The sequence below is a fragment of the Anomaloglossus baeobatrachus genome, chromosome 3 (genome assembly GCF_048569485.1).
Source record: "Anomaloglossus baeobatrachus isolate aAnoBae1 chromosome 3, aAnoBae1.hap1, whole genome shotgun sequence".
In the NCBI taxonomy this organism is placed as follows: Eukaryota; Metazoa; Chordata; class Amphibia; order Anura; family Aromobatidae; genus Anomaloglossus; species Anomaloglossus baeobatrachus.
In genome coordinates, this window is record NC_134355.1 from 351,359,052 (window position 1) to 351,377,800 (window position 18,749).

Here is an 18,749-nt window from a genome sequence, read left to right on the forward strand (position 1 = left end):
ATTTCATCGCATTTTCATAGTCTTCTTAAAACTTTGCCGAATGGGCAAGGGGAAGAGAAGGATACTGGTTACCATTATGGAGTAATCATTGTGGCAGCCACACAAGCGAAGTTTCGGGGTTACATCACCTTTTTCCAAAATAAGTAATGCACAATAAAACAGGAAATGACACTTTTAACCCAAGAACAGAATTTTTTTATTTTTTTTTGTTAGTGTTACATATCCTCAAAATGGATGAAGTTTGGGACCACCAGAACTCTCCCTAGACCTGGCAGTCCAGCCAAACTGAGCAATCGTGGGAGAAGAACTTTTTGGTGATAATTCTAAGTGGTATATGTGGAGAAAACCAGGCACTGCTCATCACCTGCCCAATACAATCCCAACAGTGGAACATGGTGGTGGCAGCATTATGCTAGGGGGTGTTTCTCAGCTGCAGGGACATGATGACTGGTTGCAATTGAAGGAAAGGTGCATGTGGCAAACCACAGAGATATCCTGGAAGAAAACCTCTTCCAAAGTGCTCTGGACCTCAGACTTGGTCGAAGGTTCACCTTCCAACAAGACAATGACCATAAGCACACAGCTAAAATAACAAAGAAGTGGCTTCAGAACAACTCTGTAACTATTATTGACTGGCCCAGCCAGAGCCCTGACCTAAACCCAATTGAGCATCTCTGGAGAGACCTGAAAATGGCTGTCCACTAACGTTCGCCATCCAACCTGGCGGAACTGGAGAGGATCTGCAAGAAAGAATGGCAGAAGATCCCCAAATCCAGGTGTGAAAAACTTGTTGCATCATTCCCAAGAAGATTCATGGCTGTACTAGCCCAAAAGGTGCTTCTACTCAATACTGAGCAAATGGTCTGAATGCTTATGGCGATGTGATATTTCAGTTTTTGTTGTTTAATAACTTTGCAAACATTTTTACATTTCTGTTTTTTCCTGTCAAGATGGGGTGTAGAGTGTACATTAATGAGAAAAAAAATAACTTTTTTGAATTGACCAAATGGCTGCAATGAAAGAGAGTGAAAAACTTAAAGGGGCCTGAATACTTTCTGTACGTACTGTATGCTCTGCACATGCTGATATAAATGATCTAAAGGAATCTGATTGGAACTTGTCACACTTTCCATATGTCTCTTACCAAATCTCTTGTGCCACGGAAAAGTCATGAGTATATATAGTATAAGAGTATATGAGTATAGTTGACATTATGAGGATTTACACACAGTACATATGTCAAATACAAGCCCAACAAACTAACAGGCACACACTGATACCGAGGGGGCTTAAAATCACTGAGCCCTTCACTGCTACATTGGCAGAACCTGCTCTTTCTTTTCTAAGAAGTTTCTTTGATAAAGCAGCTTGAAGTGCTCGCTTTTCTGTATATTGCTTTTCACTATGACAGCACAATACAATGAGGGTCTCTATGGCATACATTAAGCCGGGGAATGAATATGAATAACAGCATATTGAAGTGTGTGGTCATTTTATCTCCGCACTTGGCTCACCATACTGCACTGAACCAGATGCGAGATGTGTTTTGTGTTCTACAACTTAGCCCTCTGGCATCACAGACTGTTTTGGCCGTTATAAAGTAACCCACTTTTTTTTTTTTCTCCCCTCTATTGTGTTTTTATAATTTCAGCAGCATTGTCATATCCAAGATCGCATTTTGGGGGAGTTATATTTATCAGTGGAATTGCCTTTGGGTGCATTAAAAATAACAAACTTTTATTAACTCTTTATGGGAAGGAATAAAAACAAAACCGCAATTTTTTTTTTTTTATTTCAAATCATCCTGTTCATTGTGCGGCACCAGTAAAGTGACTTAAGGTATTTTCCCAAGAACAAATTTATTTTAAGGTTATTTTTATTTAATAGATATCATAATAAAGATAATTTATACAAAGCGTCGCAGGTCCTTACGCGCACCAAGAAGCAAGTGATTTGCTAGATGTGGGGAGTGTGTTGATGCGATCTGTAGTGTGTGTGTCTGTGTGTATGTATGTATGCATGCATATATATGTGTAATATATTGTAATATATTTAGAAAATTTACAATGGAACCTTTGTTAACGAGAACAATCCGTTCTGGGAGTGTGCTTGTTAATCAAGTTACTTGTTCAGCAAAGCAAGATTTCCCATAGGAAATCATTGCAATGCAGACAATTCGTTCCACAACTTGTTAAATGTCCCATCCTGGTCCCCTATTGTGCCATTACACACACACACACACACACACACACACATTATGCTCACCTTACCTTCCGTTCCATTGCCGGCCTCCTTGGACTTGCTGTTCGCTAGTACGGGCTGTGTATCCGGTAACCATCATTGCGAGGGAGGAACTTTCGCACCCAGAGCGCTGATGTTAAAGGCAGGAGCCACTTGCCTCTGGTCAGCGCGCTGCCTTTGAGTAGTGGCTGACAGGGGAAGTTCCTGCCTCGTCGCGATGCTTGCCAATACACATCCTGGAGCGGCAAACTACAAGACCCAGGAGGCCGGCGTTGTAATGGAAGGTACATATTATGCTCACCTTACCTTACCTTCTGGGTCTTGTAGTTCGCCGTGAGGCTTCCTCCCTGTGCCAGCAAACTACAAGAACCATGTCGGCGATGGAACGGAAGGGAAGGTAAGGTGAGCATAATACTGTATGTGTGTGCGTGCATGTTTGTGTGTGTTTTGTGCGTGCTTATGCGTGTTTCTGTGGACTGCAAGAGCGGATCAGAGTGTGGTGGATTTACGGAACCGGAAGTGTGTGCGTTGAGTATTTTGCTCGTGCAGCAAAGCTTGCTCGTAAGCAGAGTTACAAATTTACAGCAAGCTTTGCTTGTTAAGCGAAATTCTTGTTAACTGGGTTACTTGTTAAACGAGGTTCCACTGTGTGTGTGTGTATAATATCTGTATAGACCAACCAAAAGTTTGGATACACCTTCTCATTCAAAGAGTTTTCTTTATTTTCATGACTCTGAAATTGTAGATTCACATTGAAGGCATCAAAACTATGAACTAAAACATGTGGAATGAAATACTTTACAAAAAAGTGTGAAACAACTGAAAATATGTCTTAAATTCTAGGTTCTTCAAAGTAGCCACCTTTTGCTTTGATTACTGCTTTGCACACCCTTGGCATTCTCTTGATGAGCTTCAAGAGGTGGTCACCGGAAATGGTCTTCCTACAATCTTGAAGGCGTTCCCAGAGATGCTTAGCACTTGTTGGCCCTTTTGCTTTCACTCTGCGGTCCAGCTCACCCCAAACCATCTCGATTGAGTTCAGGTCTGTTGACTGTGGAGGCCAGGTCATGGGGCGTAGAACCCCATCACTCTCCTTCTTAGTCAAATAGCCCTTTCACAGCCTGGAGGTGTGTTGGGGTCATTGTCCTGTTGAAAAATAAATGATGGTCCAAATAAACGCAAACTGGATGGAATTGCATGCCACTGTAAAATACTGTGGTAGCCATGCTTGTTCAGTATGCCTTCAATTTTGAATAAATCCCCAACAGTGTCACCAGCAAAGCACCCCCACACCATCACACCTCCTCCTCCATGCTTCACGGTGGGAACCAGTCATATAGAGTCCATCCGGTCACCTTTTCTGCGTCGCACAAAGACACGGTGGTTGGATCCAAAGATCTAAATTTTGGACTCATCAGAACAAAGCACAGATTTCCACTGGTCTAATGTCCATTCATTGTGTTCTTTAGCCCAGACAAGTCTCCTTTTGCTTGTTGCCGGTCATTAGCAGTGGTTTCCTAGCAGCTATTTTTACCATGAAGGCCTGCTGCACAGTCTCCTCTTAATAGTTGTTCTAGACATGTGTCTGCTGCTAGAACTCTGTGTGGAATTGACCTGGTCTCTAATCTGAGCTGCTGTTAACCTGCGATTTCTGAGGCTGGTGACTCGGATAAACTTATACTCCGTAGCTGAGGTGACTCTTGGTCTTCCATTCCTGGGGCGGTCCTCATGTGAACCAGTTTCTTTGTAGTGTTTGGTTTTTGCCACTGCACTTGGGGACACTTTCAAAGTTTTGCCAATTTTTCGGCCTGACTGACCTTCATTTCTTAAAGTAATGATGATCACTCGTTTTTCTTTACTTAGCTGCTTTTTTCTTGCCATAATACAAACTCTAACAGTCTATTCAGTAGGACTATCAGCTGTGTATCCACCAGACTTCTGCACAACACAACTGATGGTCCCAACCCCATTTATAAGGCAAGAAAGCCCACTTATTAAACCTGACAGGGCACACCTGTGAAGTGAAAACCATTTCCGGTGACTACCTCTTGAAGCTCATCAAGAGAATGCCAAAAGTGTGCAAAGCAAAAATCAAAGCAAAAGGTGGCTACTTTGAAGAACCTAGAATAGAAGACATATTTTCAGTTGTTTCACACTTTTTTTTGTTAAGTATTTCATCCCACATGTGTTAATTCATAGTTTTGATGCCTTCAATGTGAATCTACAATTTTCAGAGTCATAAAAATAAAGAAAACTCTTTAAATGAGAAGGTGTGTCCAAATTTTTGGTCTGTACTGTATATATGATCTGATTTGTGTGTGTGTGTATGTTCCGCCGCAGGACCTTGATGCTCTGACCTGCTCCCGGTTGGGAGTATGATCGCTGGGTCTTCAGTCTTCTCTCTTCTGGGAGTGTCCGCTGTCTATAATAGTGTGTCTCGCAGTGTCTTTAACTTTTTTACCCATGCATAGACACTTCATTATTGGACCGCGGCTAGGTCTTCTTTTCGGGGGAGGTCTTATTTTCAGAGAAACACGGTATGTACTGTGTAATGGCCGTGTCTGACTGTACAGGGACATGGTTTGATCATACCACATTTCCTGACCAGGGGAGTACATAAGAGTGTACAGACATTACAGCATGGGATTACAGCTGATACTTTTTATGAGGTGAAACATTTTCCTGCCTGTTTGTTTTTTTTTGTTTTTTTTTAAAATGTTTTACATCAGAGAAAATGATTTGCTGTAATGTCGGTACACTTTTTTTTTTTTTTATATATATAACTTCCTCCCCTGTCCAGGAGATGTGGTATGATCAGACCATGTCCCTCTACGGTCAGACTCGGCCATTACACAGAACATAGCAGGGGCACATGTATAAGATATCAGCATCAGAAACATTTTTTTTAAATACATCCAATTGTGTAAATTATTATTGTAAGATCTAATGATTGAAATTTACTTTGTTCATGGGAAAACCTTTTTAATCCTGTAGGTTTGTGTGACAAGCTGTAATATTCATTGATAGTTCTTTATGGTGTTTACGAATCCGGATAACTTTTTAATTCCTTTTAAAGGGAACCTGTCATGTAAAAAAAAATGCTATTAACCTGCAGATACGGAGGTTAATCTGCAGATTAATACCTTTCTGACGCTGTTCGACAACCCCACATAATTTCCTCCTAGCTGTGAGACTAACTTTATTCCTTCCTCCCGGCAGCCTTGGGCTTTCAGTCATAGGGGTGCGGTCGGCTAGGTTTCAATCACCACTCAGTACATAGTGAAAGGTGGCTGTAACCACTCCTGCGGCACTGACTAACGGTTCAGTAAATGGTGAGTGGCAGCTGTAACCATGCCCATGGCAGTGATTGATAGCTGCTTCTGTACTGATATAATGCAGAGCGGGTTGTCAGTCATTGCCGGGGTGTGGTTACAGCTACCATGCACTATGTACTAAGCAATGATTAAAACATAGCCGGCCTCACCCCTATGACTGAAATACTTGAACCTGAGATCAATTCTTCACATTACTCTGCACCAATTGTGTAGTGCAGTTGAAACCCAGACTACAGTGAGATCAAGTATATGGCAGACATGGAGACCATTGTTATACCATAGCAACCCATTGGTCCTCCGCATTCGCACTGTGGGTATGCAGATGGGCTCACAAGGGGTGCAATCTCCTTCTGGACAAACGCCTCACATGCCATTGTCACTATTAACAGTATTCTAAAACAGTTCGGCACTCAAAAATTAACAGTGGCGTATGAGGGGTTAAAGTGCGGAGATCGGCGCTAGCTCCAGATCCAGCACATGCAGCAGGTGCTTAACTAAGTATTGCAGCTTTCTCCTGTTGTCAATGGCACTACACAACTCCCCTGCAGTTTGCTGTAAAGAAGGGGGGGACATATTGGGGCAACCTATGCAGCCGCACAGGGGCCCAATAGGTTGAGGGGGACGATTTCCACCTCCAAAGCAGATGAAATTGTGAATTTTGAGGAGTTATTGGACTGAAAAGGGCCAATGTACTGTTCTTACACAGGAGTCCTTTTCTAAAAGTCTGTATCCGCCAGCGCTGTGAAGTACTTAGTGTTAAGAAACAGTTACGTCTGTTTTCCAAAGGGGGATTAATTGCTATAAGGACAATAAAAGCATAGTTTCCAAAATGTGAAACCATGAGTTTGTACACCATTGAACACTTTCACATTTGGCTTTTATTTCATGTGCTACCTTTTGACTTGCAGAGCCTGCATGTAATACCCCTACATTGCAGGTTCCTCAATCTCATTCTGTCCTTTATTCTTGCAGACAAGCTCTGTGATTGCTCCTTGAAGTACATTTCTGCCCTTTCTTAATCTCATCTAAGCTTAAATGTAAAAACCAAACCACTAAATAAACACAAATCAAAGCTTTAGCTTTCTAATAGGTCAGAGAATGGCTGCATAGAGGGCAATCACAGAGCTTGTCTGCGGGAATGAGGACAGAAGGGATCTAGCAGCCTGTACTATAGTGTATAGTGTACATGCAAGCTCCACAAACCAAATGGAAAATAACTGTAAACATCTCTTACTTGTAATTAATAAAAACAAAGGCTCAAATGTGTACATAGTCTTTAAATGGCTTGTCCTACAATGAAGTATTACATTTTTGCGGACTCATGCAAAACTTTTTTCATCCAAAATATTTTAAGAAAATGCTTCTCTTTCAATTCCTGTCGGAACATCTAAAAGATTGTTTGGATCACACTTGTGTTCAAGCCTCCATTGCAAGCTCCAACATTTCCATTGGAAGGAAAAAAAAATGCAGCATTGCTGAACTACTTTTCCCTATGAAAGTGACAGACCTCCAAAATGAAACCTACCCCCATTGTCGTTTGTGTTGTCGTGTGACAGATATGTTTTTTCCGCATGCAATCCATCTTTCTTGTTCCTGTATAATGTGTTTAGTACCTTTTGATCACCATCTGGATTCTTTTGTACAAGAGTAAGGCCGGTTTCAATGTCTGTGTTTAATCAGGTACAAGCCACATGCATGGTTATGGACATACGTGTGTCACGCGTATGTCACGGGTCTTTGAAGTAAAACGATATTTTATATTCACCCATATCCAGCGCTGTTTTCTTAGTCTCTGCTGCCTCCCGCTTCTAACCGCTGCTCATTGTAGTAATCGATTACACAGCACTGAGAAGCTGGAAGCCGGAGCATCGCGGGGACAGCGCTGGGAACCGCACCGCCGAGGACTGAATCGGGGATAGGTGAGTATTCCGCAAGCAGTGTGTGTGTGTGTGCTGTGACGTCCAGGAGGTCATTGGGGTTCACAATGAACAGCTACAGCGGGTGTCAGGACGGTGACTTCACGGGTTCATCAGTTCTCATTGGCAACTGAGTTCCCGATGCTGTCCCCGCGATCGATGATCTAGCTTCCAGGTCCTTACTACACACACACACACACACACACACACACACACACACTGCAGGATACTCGCCAGACACCAGTGATGCGGTCCCTGGCACTGAAGTCCCCAGCGTAACTCCAGCTTCCAGCTCCTCAGTGGAGTGAATATTCTGTGAGTATAATGAGCGGGAGGCAGCAGAGCCAAAGACAGCATCGCTGGATACAGGTAAATATAGAATATCTTTTTATTTAAAAGGCCCGTGTTTTCTCTGGTACGTGTCACACTGATATCACACGGATCACGTCAGTGTGCGATCCGTGTCACACCCATGCTGCTGGAGAAAAAAACGGACATGTCTCCGTGTGTGCGTGCGGGGTCACACGGTCCGTGTGAAAATACGACAGTGTGAGTACAGCATAGAATAACATCGGTACGTGTGGCATCAGTGTTAAAAACGGATGTCACATGTACCCTAAACACAGACGTCTGAAACCGGCCCAAGGGAGTGATTTCTGCCATTATACATGCTAGCCAGATGCTGCACTAAAATCGGCGCCTTTTCACCTACACACAAATTTTAGGCGGGCGGTGTAAGAATTATGTGTTTCACCAATATCTAGCTACAATATTTTCCACCAACATGGATGATGTTATCATTTATCTCTAAGGGAGACTTTTTTAAAAGTGTGAAAAGTGGTCACGGTTATCTGGCAAGGGTGTATGGTTGGCATCTTTCCAACAATTTACCATCATTGAGGTCTCTGTATTTTTGATAGGCCATGGTGCTCCAAATTTATTAAGAGGACATCTCTTAAAGTGGTTTTCCACTTAATATACTTGTCACCTATTTACAAGTAAGGGTATATGCCCACGATCCAGTATAGCAGCATTTTGGACGCAGAGTATTTTCGCTGCTTCCAAAAGGTATTGTACAGTAGAAGCGTAGAAATAAAAATCTCATGGCCACTGTGCTTTTTTTTTTTTTTTCCACAGTGTAAACTAACCTGCGACGCAGCTTTCCGTGCTGTAGCATGTAAGTTTATGCTTCCGGAGACATGAGTGTTCTCTGTGGGGAGAACAGAGTGAGAGTCTGCAGCTGCCCGAAGCCTGGTCATGGGCATGGGCAGCTGAGGCCTCCTGCAGAGAACACTCGCGTCTCCGCAGGAGAAGACACGCATCCAGAACACAGCATGTGCGGATCGTGTGCACCCACCCTTAGATGGGAAATAAATGATTGCTGGGTGTCTGACAACTGGATACCCTACTGTTTAAGAGAATGGGTGAAATGGATGTCCCAAAGCCCAAGTTAATGGAGCATTAGCTCCATTCCTTTCTATTGGACTGCCAAAGATAGCCACTCCATCAGTCCCTAGATATGAATGGAGTGGGGATCACACATTTCAGATCTCACATTGATCATAAACTTGTCACCTTCTCTGTGTATAGGTAATACATGTATTAAGAGTGAAAACCCCTTCAATAAATTTTTTGCCATTTTACTCCAACATACTTTAAGGGCTACTTCGAAAAAAGTAAGATCCCCTCTCTATAAAGAGGTGAGATCCCCAGCAATCCCAAGATCGGAGACCTGAGAACAGGTCTTTGCAGCTTTATTTTGAGTGGAATGGAGAAGCTCATGGTCAAAGTCTCCTATTAAAATAAAAAATCTTTATTTTATATAGCGCTAACATATTCCGCAGCGCTTAACATACATCAGGAACACTGTCTCCATTGGGGCTCACAATCTAAATTCCCTATCTGTATGACTTTGGCTTTCTATTCATTGTGTATGGCACTACTGGAGAAAGCTTACATTTCTCGGTTATTTCCAGCAGTCTCATGGATAATTAGGAATGGAGTGGATATCAAACAAAAGCATCTCTGGTCCATTCGAGAAGGGTCTACAAAGCCTTATTCTCTTGATATCAGAGCCCCTTTTATAGATGGGGTATAATTTACTATTTTTGGCTCAATCCTTTAAAATTTAAGGTTGGTGTATATATATTAAGTACCAGTTTTAGTCTGTTAAGGAGGTTTGGGGAGTTGATTTAGAAAAAAAAAACTAAATTTGTCCCTTTAAAGATATAATTAAATTAAATCTACACAGAATGTTAGACCTGAAAGTAACATGGCTGTAGAAGGTGGGCTTAAGCTCTACAGTCGTAGACGATCCTCACACGAACTCCTAAACTGGGCATGAGTTGGGTTTTTATGGTGGACATGTCACATTCTGGCATTTGAAGCTTTTCCACTATTGTAATGAAACTGCTTGCAATTTAGCTGAAATTCCATTTATCAGACACTCTTCTCGCTGACATTATCTAAACATGCCAAAAGAGACCTGAAGAGGGAAAAGTAATACTTATGTGGCTCAGGACTAGTGCATTCTCCTGAGTGTCGTCAAATTCGTCTTGTGCTACCTTTCTGTGAGACTAGACTGGCCATAGGAGACAAACTGTTATCACAACAACGGCCAGAAAACCTTCCCCATAAGTGTGAGCGTTGCAGCCAGCCATAGCTGTGCTTGTACACGCACATTGCTGTAGACTGGTTTACTATGCTGATGCTGCCCAGAGTTTTCTGGAATAATTGGCCATATTGCCGAGTTCACTGTTGGCTTTGTACTCTGTTTATCTCTCTTGCCCTTAGTCTTCAATTATCTGTGAGAATTGCATTCATCGGCAGACTGTTTTCTACAGCTTTTGACTTCACAAAAATGTATAAATGCATTTCCTCTTAATCTTTGATTTCTTTTTTTTTTTTCTCTTAGGCATCTAATACAGATAGAAATGAAGGGAATTTAGGATACTTATGCCAGATGGATTATATGGTTGCCATGGAGATAGTTGGACCATAAATGAGGCCCCAGCTGATGTCTCTATCATTTCAAAGAGCTCTTTGAAGCTTAAACCGTTCTAGAATATCCAGATGCTCACAGGTTTATCAGGTTGGTTGCAATTTACTTGATTGTATAGGTGGTGGAACGTGGTACCCACTGTCATTGGAGATTTATATAGGCTTTGAGCTACATCAGTTGGGCTAACATTTAGCATACATTCTTTATTATTGTGACAAGACAGATTAACTCCTGTTATTTATACTTATTTACTTAGATTTGTTAGAAAAAGTAATTTAGGTATTCAAAATTGAAATGAACTGGAAAAATGAGTCGCAGCACCTAAACATGTGATGGTTACAAGTGGCAAGCTTCTGTTTTTACAAGCTGTTTACATTCAGCGTTGTTGAATGCACTCCTAAGGGTAGGAGATTTCTCAAAGAATAAACTAAAATAGAGACCCTGATATTCAAATTACAACCCTTGCTAGTCACGTATCTGCACATACTGAAGACATACAGCTCACGAGATCTGTGTTTCAAATGACTAGCTATATCAAACACAACTCAGTCAGTGAGCGGGAGCACACAGCTGTGATGTGTGATAAAATATATCTTTTAACCCACAATGTGCTGCTTGAAGAGATCTCCAGTTTCATCCTCCCTTTCCTCTGTCTGTTTGACAGCTTTATACCTATGAAGTGAGAATCACTGTGCCCAGGAATAAAACAAAAACATTGAGGAGGATGAAGCTGGAGTAAACACCCCTTGTGCTCCCAGAGGAATAGATATATTAACACATCTCAGTCATGCTCCCTGCCGCCAACTTAAGTATTAGTGATCCAGCTTTTGTAAATTGCGGCACAGGTTTCAGGAGACCCTTTAGAAGCCAAGCAACTTTTTAGTGGTTCAGAAACTGAGTTTCATAGAGTAGTCCAACATATTTGTGGCTCTGTATAACTGCTAGGTCTGCAGGAGAGAAAACATTGAATTTATCAAAATTACAAAGTGACACATTGCTGGAATCTGGGTCTCTGTCTCTACATTACTGTTCTTAGGTGAGTTAGCAAAAACCTTGTGGTAGATTCCCTTTAGGAGCCACCAGGGACCAAGCCGTGCTGATGACAAGTCAGACAGACTTTGTGGATCCATGCCCACACCCCTAGATTGACAGGTCTCTGCCTACATTTGCGTATAGGCAGAGATCTGTCAATCCAGGGCAGCGGGTGGTGATAGCTTCCAGGAATTCGTTCCCCAGTGGCTTTGAAAGACATTTTTTCTCTGAAACACCACAGTGTATCAGAGTCAGACCTGCATGGCTGAAAACATTCTGCCAGTGCCCATAGATTGAGCAACATTTATAAGATGTCAGGTTCACATTAAAGGACTTATCATGATTGTAAACCCGTTTTTATAGAGAATTCTGGATGAATAGATGTTGGGTCCTCTGGTTAGAATACTCACCTCTTGGGGATAGTTTTTACAATTTTCTGTAACTCTGTAGTTATGATGTCCCCAATTGCCAATATACCACAAAAATATTGCCCATCTTGATCACACGATTATTATAGCTGTGTGCGCTTATGCTGCACACTAATATACCGATTAGTACCAAAATCTAACCTTTTGATATCTCTGTAAGCTAAAAAAAATAGATCATCAGGAGTAGGTGCACACTAGATTACTAAGTATTCAGTTTTCATCACATCACTTATGCACCACCCCATCATTGTTGGGTTTTTTTCACCTTTAGTGTGGTGCCTGCCCCTATAAATATACATACTCTCTCTCTGTTGTCATTAGCTTTTACCAACACTGCGCCGGGGTGACATCTTGTAACCATAACTTATGACTAGCCGGAAGTCGTAAGTTACGTCACAACCTCTCAATGCGAATCTACGAGAGGGAGAACGAAGCTCCCATAGACTTAAATTGAAGAGTGACCTCCTTCTTGCTCCATGAAATACTGGAGCGATCCGACTGGTCACAAACTGCTGGAAACCGATGGAAGTGGCGGTGGTAGAAGTTGAAGATGGCGGCAGGTGAGTATATAAGTATAGTCAGGAACTTAGATGAAAAGCACTACTTCAGGCCTAAAAAAACAAACAAATGCTGGAGTGGTGCTTTCTGTGTTAATTGCAGGTGTATATAATGTTATATGTGATGCACTTTTGGGATATACCTGCAGTGTGCATTCCTAACTTCATGTAATTTAAACAATTACTGTCCTCTTTCCCCCCCCCCCAGATTTTAGGTTCTGACGTGTTTAGATTGAAAATCTGTTTGTTCATATTTTTGTGTGCACTGTAAGATCTAGAGCGTTAATTGAATTGTGTGCTTTTCTGCTTGTTTTCAGTTTTGCAGAAGACATCTCGGGAAGTAACCATGGATATTCTGTTACACCACTACCCCCTGCGGAATAAGACTCATGGAAGGCGACATCTCTCCAGAATTGTTGGCATGCCTTGATTTATCAGGACTGAACAAGTATGGTGTTCTCAGCGATGCTTACACCTGCTCATCCCGTGACATCGTATAGTACACACATCATATATGTAAATGGCTATTCCAACGTAACAACGCCGCAGCCTACATTCCGTGGCAGTTTGGATCTCCCGCCAAAATATAGTCCAGTTGCCATGACCACAGCTGGTACCCTATCGGTGAACACAACTGCTTCTATCACACAAGCAGCAAAAGATCTGTATGAGACCTTGAATTTACCGCTTCAGATAATACTCTCTGTAGTGATGATTATTATTCTATTACTATCATTCCTTGGAAACTTTGTCGTTTGTCTTATGGTCTACCAAAAAGCAGCCATGCGATCTGCGATTAACATTCTTCTAGCAAGCCTGGCATTTGCTGACTTACTGCTCTCCATTCTCAACATGCCCTTTGCTTTGATAACGATCATTATGACAGAGTGGATTTTCGGGGAAGTTTTCTGTAGAGTATCTGCCATGTTTTTTTGGCTGTTTGTAATAGAAGGTGTGGCTATCCTGCTTATAATAAGCATAGACCGGTTTCTAATTATTGTACAGAAGCAAGACAAACTGAATCCCTATCGGGCAAAGATTCTCATTGTGATCTCATGGGCAACCTCCTTTTGCGTAGCCTTTCCTCTTGCTGTTGGGAACCCGCACCTACAAGTACCGTCTAGAGCTCCACAGTGCGTGTTTGGCTACACTACGAATGCTGGTTATAAAGCATACGTGATTCTTGTGGTACTGATTTTCTTTTTTATTCCTTTTATGGTGATGCTTTATGCTTTTATGGGCATATTGAACACTGTGCGGCACAATGCAGTCCGTATACATAGCCATCCGGATAGCATATGCCTCAGCCAGGCGAGCAAGCTAGGTCTCATGAGCCTTCAACGGCCTTTCCAAATGAATATAGACATCAGCTTTAAAACTCGTGCCTTCACTACCATATTAGTTTTGTTCATTGTCTTTATAGTTTGCTGGGCACCATTCACGACTTACAGCCTTGTTGCTACATTTAACAGTGACTTTTACAACAAGAGCAACTTTTTTGAGATAAGCACGTGGCTTCTTTGGCTATGCTACCTCAAGTCTGCACTAAACCCAATAATCTACTACTGGAGGATTAAGAAATTTCGGGATGCTTGTTTAGATCTAATGCCCAAGTACTTCAAGTTCTTACCCCAGTTACCTGGACACACAAGAAGAAGAATCCGCCCTAGCGCCATATATGTGTGTGGGGAACACAGATCTGTAGTGTGATATTTTTTTGTTTTTCTTCTTACTGTGACTGCTATGAAATATTTTGTTACGTGTTTTCAACTATTTCCCTTGTGCAAAAAGTGATGAATTCTGTTCTCTGCCAGGAAGCAATGTACATGAAAAAAAAAACATGTTACCTCTAGGATTTTTGGTAAATCCTTATGTGAGAAGTAGTCTGTCAGGTTAATGCTTACCAGGCCTGCGGTTGGTGTTAGTGCGGGCACCTTGAATGCTGCTACAATCAGTGGATGTGTCATTTTTCTGAAACAAATGTTGCTGCTTTTGCTATTAGATTTGAGCCAAAAAATGTTCTGTAGCTAAACTTTGCAGGGTCTCTTTAGTTCTTTCCCAATGTCGGTAGTGTATTTGAATATCTTTCACCTCTTTCCTTTAATGACATTGCTATATAAGGGATAAACTGACATGTACCCCTGCAGATGGATGAAAACGTGTTTGCACTTTATCAGAGCTTCTCTCACCCCTCATTCCCTTTTGTTGTATAGCAGTGGACATATTATGACATTCAATATTTTTTGTAACAGAATATATCTACATTTAATGTACTGTACAGTGCCTGAACACACTAGGTAGGTCTTCAGTCACGATGGGGAATCTAACATTATAATCAGGGCTGAAATACACATGCCTATGGGCAGCTGGATGCAGAAATGATCAATTCGCCAATAGGATTTTAATAGTATGCAACGTGTCCTTTAATATAATTTCTTCATAGGTGGCGCTTCAACCCAGGACACTAATATTTTCAGCACCTGCCTAAATTGCATTAAAAACTAAAAGTGAGAATGTAGCATCAGAAAATTACCCTCATTTAAATAGTTAAATTGTTTTTTTCTGTTTTAAATGTATATATTTTTCAATTTTTTAATATTGCAATCTGGATTTAAAAAGAAATGGAAACCTTGCAATTTTTACTTTCGTCATTAGGACAATTTTAGACTTGTACAATCCCGATTTAGTAAAACTCCCATTTTTTTTTTTTCATAACTTGTAATTGCACTAAAACTTGGCGACTTTTGATGCATTCACTGGTCTTGGTCAGCTCTGTCCACTTTTTAATAAGTGGGCAGAGCTTGGATGGGAGGTGACGTGGCCAATCACAGCTGAGAAATTCATCAGAATTTAAAGAAGCACTCCTATTAACATGCCTATTGACTATACCTGTGTAAATGTGTGTTAGGCTAGTTTTTCACACTTGCGTTGTTTTCCTTCAGTCGCAATCCGCCATTTTGGAAAACAGCAGAATCTGTTAACAGGTTAACAGATTCCACTGCTTCTCATAGACTTGTATGGATGACAGATTGCGACTGATGGACCTGCGCTGCTTCCGCTGGCCGACACTGCGTTGCTTCCGCCGGGTGGAAGGAACGCAGAATGTAACTTTGTTGTGTTGAGCGGCGGAATCCTTTATTTTTTCACTGTGCATGCTCATCCATTTTTTTTTTTTTTTTTTTTTTTTTTTTTTTTTAATTCCCAGAAACTTTGTTTGGTCTGGCGGTGGCCGAACGCTCAGCTGATCGCCCGGCAGCCGGCTTTTGAGAGCGTTCAGCTGATCGCCCGGCAGCCGGCTTTTGAGAGCGCTCAGCTGATCGCCCGGTAGCCGGGTGATCAGCTGATCGTTCACAATAGTCTGCCGTCGGTAAAACCGGTAAAAGAAAAAAAAAAGCAGATTCCGTTGTTTTGTATGATTCGTTGCATCCGTTGTGCCACTATATGCAACACATCCATCGCATCCGTCACACAACGCAATGCAACGGATAAGATTCAACGCAAGTGAAACTAGCCTTAATATACTTGCCAGTTTACAGTGCTGCTCCAGCCCTCTTCTGAGTCATATGATGGCTATTCCAGCTTTTAGAATGCAAGTCTACGGACCATCAGACCATCAATGTAAGCTTATGGCTCAATAAGCTTACATTGTAAAAGCAGCTTCCAGCTCAACTCACAGGCCAGTGTGAGTCAGCAAGTCGGAATAGCCGTCTTGTGACTCGGTAGAAAACCGGAGGAGCATTGGAAACCCAGCAAGATGATGATCGGTGTGTGTATATTAATACATTTGCAATGGTGTAGCGCAGGGGTCTCAAACACGCGGCCCGCGGGCCGCATGCGGCCCTTCAGGTGGCTTCTTGCGGCCCGCAGGCCCGTGGACCTGGTAAAGATGGCGACCGGTGCAGGGGCCGCAGCTGTCAGTTATTTATTTCAGCCTACAGTTTTGTGTTTGCCGCGCACAGTGAAGTTCTCGCTGCAGAACGCAATGACAGCCGCCTGCCAATCAGAGGCAAGCACCTGCTGCATATGACCTCAGATGCTTGCCTGTGATTGGCCAGTGGCTGTTGTGCAGTGAGAACTGCTCTGCACGCGCCGGCCGAACGTTCAGCGATGACAGCAGCTGTGATCATTACCTGGTCCACGTGCCTGCGTGCCGCTGACAGCAGGTGAGAAGAATGTTTTCGTGTTGCTGGCTGAGGCTGCAGTCTGTGTGTGTGTGTGTGTGTGTGTGTGTGTGTGTGTGTGTGTGTGTGTGTGTGTGTGTGTGTCTGTCTGTGTCTCATGCCGTGTGTGTGGTTCTGTTGCTGGCTGAGGCTGCACTGTGTGTGTGTGGTAGCTGAGGCTTCACCGAGTCCACGTGCCTGCATGCCGCTGACAGCAGGTGAGAAGAATGTTTTCGTGTGTGTTAGCTGAGGCTGCACAGGGTGGGGGGGATGTGTATTGGCTGAGGCTGCACAGGGTGGGGGGGATGTGTATTGGCTGAGGCTGCACAGGGTGGGGGGGATGTGTATTGGCTGAGGCTGCACAGGGTGGGGGGGATGTGTATTGGCTGAGGCTGCACAGGGTGGGGGGGATGTGTATTGGCTGAGGCTGCACAGGGTGGGGGGGGATGTGTATTGGCTGAGGCTGCACAGGGTGGGGGGGATGTGTATTGGCTGAGGCTGCACAGGGTGGGGGGGATGTGTATTGGCTGAGGCTGCACAGGGTGGGGGGGGGGATGTGTATTGGCTGAGGCTGCACAGGGTGGGGGGGGGGGATGTGTATTGGCTGAGGCTGCACAGGGTGGGGGGGATGTGTATTGGCTGAGGCTGCACAGGGTGGGGGGGGGGATGTGTATTGGCTGAGGCTGCACAGGGTGGGGGGGGGGATGTGTATTGGCTGAGGCTGCACAGGGTGGGGGGGGGATGTGTATTGGCTGAGGCTGCACAGGGTGGGGGGGGGATGTGTATTGGCTGAGGCTGCACAGGGTGGGGGGGGGGGATGTGTATTGGCTGAGGCTGCACAGGGTGGGGGGGGGATGTGTATTGGCTGAGGCTGCACAGGGTGGGGGGGGGGATGTGTATTGGCTGAGGCTGCACAGGGTGGGGGGGGGGGATGTGTATTGGCTGAGGCTGCACAGGGTGGGGGGGGGATGTGTATTGGCTGAGGCTGCACAGGGTGGGGGGGGGGATGTGTATTGGCTGAGGCTGCACAGGGTGGGGGGGGGGATGTGTATTGGCTGAGGCTGCACAGGGTGGGGGGGGGGGGATGTGTATTGGCTGAGGCTGCACAGGGTGGGGGGGGGGGGATGTGTATTGGCTGAGGCTGCACAGGGTGGGGGGGGGGGGATGTGTATTGGCTGAGGCTGCACAGGGTGGGGGGGGGATGTGTATTGGCTGAGGCTGCACAGGGTGGGGGGGGGGGGGATGTGTATTGGCTGAGGCTGCACAGGGTGGGGGGGGGGGATGTGTATTGGCTGAGGCTGCACAGGGGGGGGGGGGGATGTGTATTGGCTGAGGCTGCACAGGGTGGGGGGGGGGGGGATGTGTATTGGCTGAGGCTGCACAGGGTGGGGGGGGGGGATGTGTATTGGCTGAGGCTGCACAGGGTGGGGGGGGGGGATGTGTGTGTGTGTTAGCTGAGGCACATTGCTACAAGGGGACAAGGATGCACACATTTTTACAGAATGGGAAACAAGATGGGGCACATTACTACATTACTACTACAACAAGATGTTGGCCAAAATTACTATGCGGTGGTTATTGTAAAACTGTATTACTTACAAAAAGGGGAAAAAATGTAAAAAAAAGTGTGTGTGTATGTATGTATATATATATACATACATATACACACACTACACCTTTGTTATAATGGACAAATGAAAAATGTTCAAAAACAGTGATTCAAGGTTGTATAGAAAGAAAAAATGGTACCACTACCAATGTCACTTTGTCCTGAAAGCAATGCGGCCCCTCAAATTATTTTTTTCCTGTGTGCGGCCCATACACCCAGCCGAGTTTGAGACCCCTGGTGTAGCGTATAAAAATGTAAGCAGTAGTGCTTCTTTAAGAATAAAAACATGCATACATTGGGATAAAAATTAGACAAATGCCTCTTAATTAATTTGGCACATCTTATGTACCTGCCTTGATAAATACAGAAGGGTCATTGTCATAAGAGGCAGGCTTGCAATGCCAGGCAACACCTTTTATACACAGACTGATGAAGCTGGGTCCACTATTCACAATAGCTGATGGTACAGC

General features: G+C 43.7%; 1 protein-coding gene across 1 annotated transcript in view; it reads left to right on the forward strand.

The window, feature by feature from the left end:
• GPR63 (G protein-coupled receptor 63) overlaps positions 1-15,691 on the forward strand; it is a 68,125-nt gene extending 52,434 nt beyond the window's left edge. The window contains exons 2-3 of the mRNA XM_075338397.1: positions 10,407-10,583; positions 12,828-15,691. Coding sequence (XP_075194512.1) covers positions 12,961-14,220 — 1,260 coding nt within the window. The 5' untranslated portion in view covers positions 10,407-10,583; positions 12,828-12,960 and the 3' untranslated portion in view covers positions 14,221-15,691. The remainder of the gene's footprint in view (positions 1-10,406; positions 10,584-12,827) is intronic.
• The last annotated feature ends 3,058 nt before the right edge of the window (positions 15,692-18,749 follow it).